Source organism: Electrophorus electricus, chromosome 22 (genome assembly GCF_041902795.1).
Source record: "Electrophorus electricus isolate QZ-2024a chromosome 22, ASM4190279v1, whole genome shotgun sequence".
Taxonomy (NCBI): domain Eukaryota; kingdom Metazoa; phylum Chordata; class Actinopteri; order Gymnotiformes; family Gymnotidae; genus Electrophorus; species Electrophorus electricus.
In genome coordinates, this window is record NC_137518.1 from 12,635,001 (window position 1) to 12,647,476 (window position 12,476).

Consider the following 12,476-nt stretch of genomic DNA (forward strand, 5'->3'; position numbering starts at 1 on the left):
CGTCTTCTCTTTTCACCGCCTGTCATTGCCATATTAAATCGATCTTGACACATTCACGCTGTCTGTTGGTCTTTCTGTATATTCCTACACACTAAGGGGTCAGAATTCTAACCCCACATGCTGCAGAGAATGAGAGAGAGAGGGAGTATCACGGCCCGTTCCACCTGACAAACTGTCCTTGGGTTGAAACCTACAGCCCTGAGACCGGCTGGTGCTGGAGGTGTCGCATTTACATGTCATCACTGGATTAGAATGCAAGAAGTACATGTAGGATTGTGGTCCTCTAAAGTGGGCGGGGCTAAAATGGACTAGCAGGGAATGGAGACGCAGGAGGACACCTGAGCAAACACACCCTGAAATACAGTTTGCTGATACCCTTAGTGGTATTTAAGTGAAATAATCAGCACTCTGTTTCTGAATATACCATACTAGTGTCACTAGGAACAGCTCAGAAAGATGTGAAGCCATTTTGAGTAACATTCTGGGTGTACAGGTAGCTGATGCTGTTCAAATCATTTGAAAAAACATCTTAGAGTGTGTAGGAGATCAGGAGTGTGTAGGAGATCAGCACAAGTGCTGGTGTGGCACTTCTGTGATTTCTTCTCACTCCTTCATTTTCTTTGCATGCTACACTAGATTGGACAGAACGGTCAGACTCCAGACCTGGAGCAGAATGTTCAGTATAACCACACTCGGCATACTATGAGTTTAACACAGCACATTCCCTGCACTGTTCTGAGGTGAATCATATTATTTTAAAAACCAGGACACTGGTCCACTTTAGGATGTGTGAGAACTGCTGTATAACAAACCACACACTTAACGCTTAGTTCCTGCATTTGTCCTGTTTCTCTGTCACTGGGATGAAGACCGGAATGTGAAGTCAGCACCAAGGATTTGCAGACTTGTCATCACAATGACAGCCACTCAAGGGAAGACGCAGAGGCAAAAGGAAACAGATTTTTTGGTGGGAGTGGCCATTACTGAAGGAAGCCAGCAGAAAGAATACAGTCTGGCATTCGGAGTTTCCCACAGAGAACGCGTCTGACATAATACTGCACACTACTGGAGAAGGTTTTCTTTGGAATTAGAGTCACACAACGAAATCCTATGTCTCAGAAATATCTGCTTTCAATCCCTCATATAGGCATAAAGTCATTTAAAAAATATTTTTCAATTAATACATATCAATGATAATACAAATCTTTATTTAACACTTTCAAACTCACTGCTGGCTAGTGTGCTGAAGGAAATTTTAAATGCATGTAGAAGTAAAACAGTGTGTGTGTGTGTGTGCGTGTGTGTGTGTGTGTGCGCGTGCGTGTGTATGGATATGCTTGGTGCCTGTGCACACATCACTGCTATGCAGGTTAGTGGGGACTGAATCAGGTGCTGTGGGAGTGATGCATCTGTCAGGGTGGATATGACAGGAAGTCACAGCCAGACCCCTGGGGGGGTTTGCCAGGATGTGATGGACATGCCCACCTCCCCTGCAAGGCCATGCCTGGGTGTGATGACAGAACATCGGGCGTAACGCCCGCCCGACAGCTGCCAGTTTTGTTGGGGCAAGCAGGGCAAGGGATTGTCAGGATGAGACATTCTCTCTCTCTCTCTCTCTCTCTCTCTCTCTCTCTCTCTCTCTCTCTCTCTCTCTCTCTCTCTCTCTCTCTCTGGATTGCACCTGCATGTTTCGAGCTGAGTAGAGGAAGTGTCAGCATAGGCTCAGGGTGCTCAGGGCAGCGCCACAGGCTGGAGACTTTAATTAGCCTTACCGAGCTCTGGGCCCTAATACCCAGATTCACCCGCACACGCACCCCACACTCATTTCAACCTCGCCTCCAGCCCCTCACCAGCCCTCAGAGAAGGCCGGAGAGAGAGAGAGAGAGAGAGAGAGAGAGAGAGAGAGAGAGAGAGAGAGAGAGAAAGTTAGAGCAGAGGCAGATGGGGACACAAAGTGATAGATGGATAGAACAGTGTGTGTGTGTGTGTGTGTGTGTGTGTGTGTGTGTGTGTGTGTGTATGTGTGTCATCGTATGCAAGAATGCCAGTTAAGGAGACTATTTGCCTTGATTTCTGGTAATGATATAAGCGGATGATTCGGTTGCGGGAGCTGGATGTTCGTTAGCTCGGGGACACGAGGGTTTGCTCCGAGATGGGACAATCAGGGACACCGGCGTGGTGGCTGTCTGCCTACAGAGCGGAGAGTTTCATCGTTAAGAGAGGCCTCAGAGTGACACACTGTCCCACTGTAACCCAGCAAGACTCCCAACGGGAGAGGAGACAGGCGGAGGTGGAGAGAGAACGAGGGGGCAAGATGGAGAGTGTTTGAACGAGAGAGGGCTGGAAGGAGGGAGAATGAGGAGAGGAGGAGGAGGCTGGGCTGCCGATGGCCTTGCGCTAGATCATAAACAGGGAAAAGATGCCATAGGAAGTGGAGAAGGGTATTAGAACCCCCCACACATGTGCACATGCGTTTAATTAATACCCACTTGGCAATCTGGAGAGATCTGCACAGCTTTCTCACACACCCTCCGTGATCCTTTCACTCAACCCTTCAATTCCTGCAGGGACCACACAATACCATCCTTGTGACAGAGCAGCTTCACATCACAGAGTAGCTCCAAATCACAAAGCAGCTCCACATCACAGAGTAGCTCCAAATCACAGAGCAGCTCCACGTCACAGAGCAGCTCCATGTTACAGCTCCACGTTACAGATCAGCTCCACATCGTAGAGCAGCTCCACGTCACAGAGTAGCTCCACATTACAGCTCCATGTTACAGAGCAGCTCCACATTACAGCTCCATGTTACAGAGCAGCTCCACATTACAGCTCCACGTTACAGATCAGCTCCACATCGTAGAGCAGCTCCACGTTACAGAGCAGCTCCATGTTACAGAGCAGCTCCACATTACAGAGCAGCTCCACATTACAGAGCAGGTCCATGTTACAGATCAGATCCACGTTACAGAGCAGCTCCATGTCACTGCAGAAATGTTTTCAGATACTCCTTTATATGGTGTAATATATTGTGAGCTTGTGTAACTAAAAGCATGTGCTATCACTCTCTCTCTCTCTCCCCTCTCTCCCTCTCTCTCTTTCCCTCTCTCTCTCCTTCTCTCTCTCTTCCTCTCTCTTTCTCTTTCTCTCTCCCTCTCTCTCTCTCTCTCTCTCTCTCTATCTTTCCCTCTCTTTATCTCTCCCTCTCCCTCTCTCCCTCTCCCTCTCTCCCTCTCTCTCCCTCTCTCTCTTTCCCTCTCTCTCTCTCCTCTATCTCTCCCTCTCTTTCTCTCCCTCTCCCTCTCTCTACCTCTCTCTCTCCCCTCTCTCTCCCTCTCTATCTTTCCCTCTCTCTTCTTCTCTCTCTCTCTTCCTCTCTGTCTCTCCCTCTCTCTCTCTATCTCTCCCTCTCTCTATCTCTCTCTCTATCTCCCTCTCTCTATCTCCCTCCCTCTCCCTCCCTCTCCCTCTCTCCCTCTCTCTTTCTCTCTCTCCCCCTCTCTCTCTCTCCCTCCCTCTCCCTCTCCCTCCCTCTCCCTCTCTCCCTCACTTCTCTCCCATGCTGTTCTCTCCTCTCCTGCTGTACAGATTCATCCACGGACCTAAACCCAGAGTTCCCCCATCAGACTGCACACGGCTGTCCTGTCTGTCACAGTGGACTAAATCATTCCATCAAAGAGTGCGCTGACTGGCTCACCTGCGTGAGACGTGACGGAGGACAAGCTTCCCTTGGAGAAACAGAACGCCATTCTGCTGGCTGCATGCCAAGGATTCTTTCTTTCTTTTCTCTCTTTTTTTGAAAATAACAGCAAGCCAAGGCCATGATTGATTTCCCTACATGTTCCTCTCCATGAAGAACCCCCCGCCTCCTTAAACACGCTCAAACACAGACACATACACACACATCCTCCAGGCTGTCTCGAGACAGCTTAGCAGACTTATTTAGAGGGTTAACCCAATATCTGAAAACACTGCCCCCCCCCCACCACCACCACCACCAAAAAGGCAAAGTGGTTGATCCCACCAGTGGATGACTGAGGAGAGGATCGTGTTGGATTAGTGACTCAGTGGAGATAATGAGGTGAATCCATTTGAGATGTTACCCACGTTCCCCTGGTCTCACCTGTGGCAGCCGTGGAGGGGATTGTGCACAGTGCTAGCGTCTCTCGAACTTCCGCACGCCAGCCTGGACCCTCTGCACTCCCTTGGAACGTGCACGCACACACACACACACAAACATCGCATACAATATACAAGCCTCTGTGTCAAGGGCCAAAGGTCACATCTTGACCCACTTGCTCAAACTCAGACCTGGTCTCTTTTTATCTGTCAGCATGCTCAATGTACTTTGTTGGAGCCTTATTCATATGCAGAGTAACTATATATATATATATATATATATATATATATATATATATATATATATATATATATACACCTATAAAAAAGTCATATGACCTTAAAAGCCCTTGCAGAGTGTTCATATAGATAGTTTGAGAGATGATCTCTGACTGCGCTGTTGAGTATTGTCCCAGTGGTTGATAACACCCCCCCCCCAAGTCCACCCCCCATCTCATCTATGGAAAATGCCCCTCTACCCTGAACTGACAGCATAAGACAACTGCTCACGATCACCCTTAAACGAGCAGATAATCAGATCTATAAACGTGTAACATGTAGAGATGCATCTTGGCAACAGAACATGCTTTCAACACGGGCTGTGTTTGCTAATCGGCTGTATGGTTCTGTGCAGATGGATCCCCTGTAACTGTCCTCGGTTCTGGCCTCACTTCTCGGACGTGACCGGCTCTGGTCTGGGAGTAGATGTAGATCCTGCTAGTTTCTGTAAGTCCTGTTTCTGGGGCAAAGTATGGATTAAGAGGTAGACGGAGAGAGGAAGCGTGTCTGGCCCATGTGGAATTACAGTAGTCCTGGTAGATACAAATGCAGTCTGGTCAGAATCTGATCAGAATTAAAGAATTCCCTTTATTTCTCTCCGCATAACACTCTAATGTGTCATCACGTGCTGTATATTACTGGCACGGTATTTGAAATGGTCAATGACTTAATTTTAGTTTAACATCAAATATTCATCCACTTATGTCACTCATTTTAAGGATGGAATACATCGAATATTTTGCATGTCATTAGTTTAAGAAGCATTTCAGTTTAGATTCGATGTTGCTGAAAGGAACTTCCTCTCCGCTGCTCTCCTGAAACGCCCCGCAGAGACGCGCCGCATTGCCAGTCTGCGATCGGCACACCGGAACTGACTGCCACCACAGGCCGCTGGCCTTGGGTTTCTTCTGGGTCCACGTGTGTTGTTTAATGAGTCCACTTAGAGCTCATTGCTTATCAAGTCCTTTCCGTCACGTATGCGGTCTCGCGGCGAAGGTCTTTATTCTCATGATTTCATCACCATCGTCATCACCGTTTTCTTTATTGCGGGTGTCACTGCGGTCTGTGTTTTCATTTAAAGAACACATTCCGAAATGTAAAAAAAAAAAAAAAAAAAAAAAAAAACACCAAACAAAACTGCCGATTCTATCAAATCCCCGTCCCCTGCTGTTACAGTTACACATGTCTAAGTCATCCCAAGTCAGTGAATGTGTATTAATCATTTAATCATGGAGCAAAGACTCCGTACGCGGTACGTACGGCTGTCTAGCGGCGGCGGGTCGTGTGATTGACAAGTGTGGGCGTCCCCCTGGCTGTCTGCCGAGAGCGGCGCACGCAGTGGAGTGCAAAGCGATAAACGTGCTGCCTCCTTCAGCGGGAACCGCCGTAGTTTTTGCTGTCACTTGTTTTTTTTTATTTATTTATGTCGCTGTTGTTGTCGCTGTTGCTGCTACTGCTTCTTTGATTTAATAGTCCCCACTGGAGCCCAGAGACTGCGCCTGTCCTCCTAACTCACACAGAGCATCGTAGCTCGGAGTGCGCGAGTTCATCGCTAATACACACACGAGGGGAAAGTGGAGGAATGAGGCATGCCTCGTCTGCTGGGCCGGGAGGTGCGTCCGGATGCCGGGTGGACGAAGAGCCCTCCCGATCCCTCTCAAAGCGGGTGAGGAGCGACGGAGTGAGGAGTCACCCAGGGAGGCCGGCCGCGTGCGTGGAGAAACCATTGCTCCACCGCTGACAGCAGTTCCCGTGTTCCTCGGACCGGAACATCACCAGCACACCCAGGAAACATCTCCCACATCCTGGAGGCTCGGCCGGCGGATGCCTGTTTTCAGCTCTAATTGTAAACCAGGCCGACAGCCCCCGTCCCTCCTATCCGGCAGTAATCAATAATCTATATATTTTATTTTTATGAGATGATCAGAGTTTAAAGCCAGCTGTGCGTCCTCATCCATTGCTCACAACATTCCAGTAGTATAAGGGTTTAGATGTAATGTTATTTACCACCAATCAATACAAATTTAATATCGCTGTAATATAATCACACGTTCAAGCTTTGCAAGTGCTCCTGTCAAATCCGAGCATCTCTATCACAGTGAAAGAGTTTCTGTAGCCTCTTCCAGTCTACGTTTATACAATAAGTGGAACAATAATCAAATTTTGATTATAGATTCACAAAGTGCAAACATGTATTTCCAGACTGGTTTGAAAAACTTCGAGAAATAGTTTTATTTATATCAGTTCGCTGTTAAGAGTCTAACTTCCCGAGCACAAACTGTTCACGCCAAATAAACCGCTTGTCTGGTGACGATTCCGCCAACATCCGTCACGGCGAAATCACTAACCAACCCACGCCTGTCAGAATCCATGTTGAAGATAATTCATCCTGGGTGGTGTTTTCATCCCCTGCGTATTCCACAACGCAAAGGATAACCAGGGGCATGAGGTAGATGGGCCAACGAAATCCATCATAGTGCCATTGAGTGCCTTTATGCCCTACATGACATCCCATAATAGTCTACGCAGCAGTGGGTTCTACGTTTTAAAAACCATTTTAAAAATCACACTTCCTTTTTAATAGGGAACAAATTTCCCCTGGCCTCCGGGACGTACTGGGAACAGCTCGGATATTAAAAACTGCCTCGTGTCACTGTTAGAGCCCTACGTGCCGATGGAGATGTTACCACCTGCTCCCATCTCACGGCAAGACGCCGTAATCCTCGACGGCTTCTTGTGTGCTTGCCACCTGATATTGTATAAACCATCTTGGAGCTTTATTAACGGTGGCGTTCCCAGCACTGCGTCCGCGCGCGCGGTGAGTCGCTGGCGGTCAGGTGCGCAGGACTTCCGAATGGCTCTCTCTCGGCCACGCTAAGAGTCGCGTAAATAAATGCAGATAAGGCAAACGAGCGTCATGTGGATGTCACCCTTGTTTAATAGCAGAGAACCAGTGTTCTAAAAGTAGAAAATGCAAATGTGAATGAGAAGGATTAATCTTTGTAACACATAAACAAGAAGCCAGAGAGATTGTTGCCATCAATAAATCCATTACAGATGTTGGTTGAGCTTTGAGTGGTTAACTTGTGTCTGTGGGTTAAGGGGTCGTGAGTTGGTGTCAATCAAAATTTATTTTGCATGATAATATGAGCTTTTTTGTTTGTTTGCTGAATAATATCTACAAGTTTTGGCTTTTAAAATATTGAACACAAGCATTTTTTTTCTTTCAGGCAACTTGACAAATGTTCGTGACCTAATTATCTGTGCAAAGGTCTAGTGGAACACCAAGCAAGTATGGAAACCCTGTGCAGAGCTGCAGAGATGTACTGTCACACAGCTGTGTGTCTTTGGCAAGAGAACTGAATTGCTGGATTTGAAAACTCAGTGCTTTACCGAGGAGATCTCAGAAAGAATGTGCAGGAATTGCCCAAAGAAGGATAAATTAGCTGGAATTCTTGAAAAGGTTCTCCTAAGGGAATTTATGAAACCCTCCCCAAAAATAACGCTATAACCATTCATAGCTTTTACTATTTATATATTTACACAAATAATTGTAATTCACCTGTTCTGGGATCAGTGAGAATTTACTGAAGGGTCACTTAAGATGCAGGAATATCTTTCCTTCACTCTCTGAGAGGCTCAACCACTTAAGGAGGGAAAATTAGTAGTCTGTATATGTGGTGTGTATTTAGGTAATTTATCATGCAAATGTATAAGTGGGGCACGGTGGTGAAGGTGAAGGTTAAGTGGCAGGAGAGACACGTCTCACCTCTCTAAATACACACCTCGGGAGAGACACGTCTCACCTCTCTAAATACACACCTCGTGAGAGGCACGTCTCACCTCTCTAAATACACACCTCGTGAGAGACACGTCTCACCTCTCTAAATACACACCTCGTGAGAGACACGTCTCACCTCTCTAAATACACACCTCGTGAGAGACACGTCTCACCTCTCTAAATACACACCTCGGGAGAGGCACGTCTCACCTCTCTAAATACACACCTCGGGAGAGACATGTTTCACCTCTCTAAATACACACCTCGGGAGAGACACGTTTCACCTCTCTAAATACACACCTCGGGAGAGGCACGTCTCACCTCTCTAAATACACACCTCGGGAGAGGCACGTCTCACCTCTCTAAATACACACCTCGGGAGAGACACGTTTCACCTCTCTAAATACACACCTCGGGAGAGGCACGTCTCACCTCTCTAAATACACACCTCGGGAGAGACACGTTTCACCTCTCTAAATACACACCTTGGGAGAGGCACGTCTCACCTCTCTAAATACACACCTCGGGAGAGGCACGTCTCACCTCTCTAAATACACACCTCGGGAAAGACACGTCTCACGTCTCTAAATACACATCTCGGGAGAGGCACGTCTCACCTCACTAAATACACACCTCAGGATAAGTATAAGAGCAGTCAGTGGACACCTGACCAAAGAACTCATCTGCAATGGATTTGTGTTGAATGTACAGAAAAACCATGCAAAGTCCCACAGTGCAAACACATACTAAACATCTGGAGTGTTATTTACAAATGCACACTAAACACCTGGAGTGTTCCTTACATATCAGCTCTCCCATTTCAGGATTTCAGAAATTATGAAAATCTAATTCGTACTACATTTATACTACATTACATTTCTGAAATTGCAAAAGGGCAAGTCTTTATGGGTGTTTTCAGACACATTCCTTAGTCAAATGGTGTTTGTAATTTAATTATGGTTTCCTAAGAAAGGTTGTAATGAAAATTTTGAATTAAACTTTCTTTTTCAATGAAGCAGTAAACTTAATAAAGTAGGTAATAGGTTATTACTTAATTCAACCTAATTTAAAATATAATTTAATTTATTTAGATGTTAAAAGAATAACTTTAAAACCAGCAGTCCTAAACAGAAGTCCTAGTTGCATGTAATGTAAAATAGGTTGCAGTGTCAGTCAGATCTCAGACTTTCTGGGAGATAATTCTGGACCAGGGGCCAGAATAAATAATAGCAAACTCCCTACTGAAGAATAATAATATAATAAATCATGTACACATTTATAATAATATACATATATTATGGTTCAAATCTCAGGTTTTTTGAGTTGAGCACACTGGCTTTATTTCCAGACTAGTACATCAACTTCAACCTTTAACATTACAACCCCATATAGAACATGAGGGTATGTTCAAGTCTACATTATAAAGAACTCAAAGTCCTCAAAATGAGAACAGATGTAACCAGCACTCTGCTAAAGTTTTACAGTCGTCGCACGTCGTCGTTTTCTCTCGCAACTGTATTTTTCCATGCAGATGAATATGAAAAGACCTTCCGATAAGTGATAATAAATAAAACAAAGTAATCATAAACAAACAAACAAAAACGTCTGGAGTGTCTCTTGACAGCCATAACAAAGCATTACTGAAGGCTGGATAAAGGTTAATGAAAGCACATTTAAAAATCTAGCAGCGCTGCGTCAGTGGCACCCTGGTGTGCTCCACTGATGGAGCCCAGAGAGAGACGCCACCACCACCAGGACAGTAGATCACAGGGAGCCTGCAGACAGCCTGCTGCGTGTCCCTGCAATCGAAAAGCCTTGGGTTTGATGTGTCCGGGACAGTTAGCAGAGGGCCGGACCGTTCAGAGTAGTCCAAATGTGCTAGATGTTGGTGGCCTTTAACTGTAGCACCGTGTAAGTGCCTTTAACTTAATGCAGAATTCAGAAATGGCAAAATATCGATGTCATAAAAATTCATATGGATTATGATGGCGGAAATTTCATTTCAAACAAACGGTTATTTATTCCTAAATGTTTTTAATTTCCTTTGTAAATCGTTTAGTTGATAAATGTATTTATTTAGTTTTAAAATCTACGACGTCTACGCACAGCCCCAGATCTTCGCATAACCGTATATCTTTTTTTCATGCATGTTAGCGACGAATAAGAGAAGCGAATGTTTCGCAAGTCTGCACATTTGCTTTGTCGATCGGTTCATTTGTCAGCTGTTTGAGCCCAGCTACCTTTTAATTATTGCCAGCGGTGTTCTTTGATTTATGGTTTATGATTCTGATTTAAGACTCAGTGCCATGTTAGGAGAGTCCAAGATCTTCCCGACTGTCCATGCCATTCGTTCTTGGTCCAATCCATCCACAGCCAGATCCGTCCCAGCAATTCCAGTTTGCCCATATGATCTTACACAATCAAGCTGGAAGTGTAACCCTAATTAAAGAGGGTGACTCCGACACCTAATAAGAGATCTAATTACGAACGCGAATAAGGTGTCAGTCCACTTTCGCGGCACTGTCAAAGGGAAGATTAATCGCTCGTAGGGCTAATATGATTTGCGACAAGGACGAGGTTGGCCTGGTATGTCAGTGAGAAAGAAGAGCATCGGACATTAATAAAACATGAGGAGGAGGAGGAGCTACGTGGGGCTACGTGGTCTGATCTGACCTGATCTCTTCAAAGCCCACTCGAATGTCCCACGATCATGCTCCAAACACAAGAGAGGATGTGCTACGCATGGAAATGGCTGCTCATAATCTGAGTGCTCATCTACCGTCCTGGTTTAAAGAATATTGGGGAAAAGGATCCTGTTCTCTGAGTTGTATATAACTTGTTCGATTTTGCCTGTCTGCACCACATAAAATTATGTTAAAAAACCACCACTGCTTAAAGGAAAACATCTCCAGAGCAAATTAATATCTTATAAACATGGAATTTATCCATTAATTCTCAACTAAAAATCATGACACTGTTGAGTACTGACAATTTCATCACACTTTATAAATGTTACAGCTCCATGTTATACCACTGATTAGAGCCGAGTTAAGAGAGAAATTCTGAAATGTTTAGTCATTTTACTTGACTGGTTTTCAGCTGGACAGAATAAATTCCCACCTCCAGCTTTAAGTGCTCATATTAACAAATTAACTCGTACACTAAAATGAAAAACATAATTAGAGGTTAACAGCACAGTTGCTATGGCCTACCTCTGCCCTGGAGACTTTAAACCATGAAGCTCTCAAATGCGATCTAACTTCCCGATTTTGGGAAGGTTTGCATGCGTGTCAGGACATTATGGACATTAGGACATCAGGACATTACGGACATTCAGCTTGGCATGAGAGAGTGGCTCCAGCACAGCAGGAACTGGATGGCTTCTCATCTGCATCTCCATGTTCAGTGTCATGGCTGGCTGTCCTCACTCAGCAGTTTTATTGGACCTGATGCCTGACAATCAGCAAGCCAAATGCCAAAACAACAAATAAGATTATATCTGTATATCTTATACGGCAATCTGTTAGCCTGTCTCTCTATCTGTCTACATGTATTATCGACAGTATCTGTCTCTTTTTTTTTTAAGCAATCTAGATATCTGCTGAGAGGTGTTGCCCAAAGAGAATGAGCGCAGGTGTCATTTTATGTCTGCCCATCAGAACAGACTAGACGTTTTTCCCAATAATTTGCAGTTTAACAGAAAGGGTCTTCCATATAAGAGTTTCTGTGTTTGTGTGTGTGTGTGTGTGTGATCCAGGGTGATCCAGAAGAAGCCTATTTCGTGTGTGTGTGTGTGTGTGTGTGTGTGTGTGTGTGTGTGTGTGTGTGTGTGTGTGTGTGTGTGTGTGTGTGTGTGTGTGTGTGTGTGTGTGATCCAGCCAACACTGCAGCTGGTTCAGGGTTTAGTGTGCAGGTTGCTGGTTTATCTTCTATATGTTGTTGAGTAAATGTATGCCTCACACAACAGGAACATACACAAATTGCTCATTTAGGCGCAATGATTAGAGGTTTCATGTCCCTGAATCTTACTTGCACAAAAATATCCTTAAGCAGACTGCTGTATTACACACCAGACATCCAGGAGCAGGTAAACACACCAGACATCCAGGAGCAGGTAAACACACCAGACATCCAGGAGCAGGTAAACACACCTGGCATCCAGGTGCATGTAAACCCACCAGACATCCAGGAGTAAATGTAATCCTGTTAGGCATTGTTAACTCACACACACAAATACATTTTAGCTCCACTTTTTCACTTTTACACTCGCCAAACACACACACACACACACACACAC

At 45.2% G+C, this 12,476-nt stretch overlaps 1 protein-coding gene across 2 annotated transcripts in view; it reads left to right on the top strand.

Annotated features, from left to right (window-relative positions):
• LOC113580750 (chemokine-like protein TAFA-1) overlaps positions 1–4,364 on the top strand; it is a 140,192-nt gene extending 135,828 nt beyond the window's left edge. The window contains exon 5 of one of the 2 annotated variants that reach the window (XM_027015483.3): positions 3,589–4,364. In XM_027015483.3, coding sequence (XP_026871284.3) covers positions 3,589–3,606 — 18 coding nt within the window. In that variant the 3' untranslated portion in view covers positions 3,607–4,364. Of the gene's footprint in view, positions 43–3,588 lie in introns of those variants that run through there. The other variant, XM_027015484.3, reaches the window with a different exon arrangement.
• Positions 4,365–12,476: the final 8,112 nt, after the last annotated feature.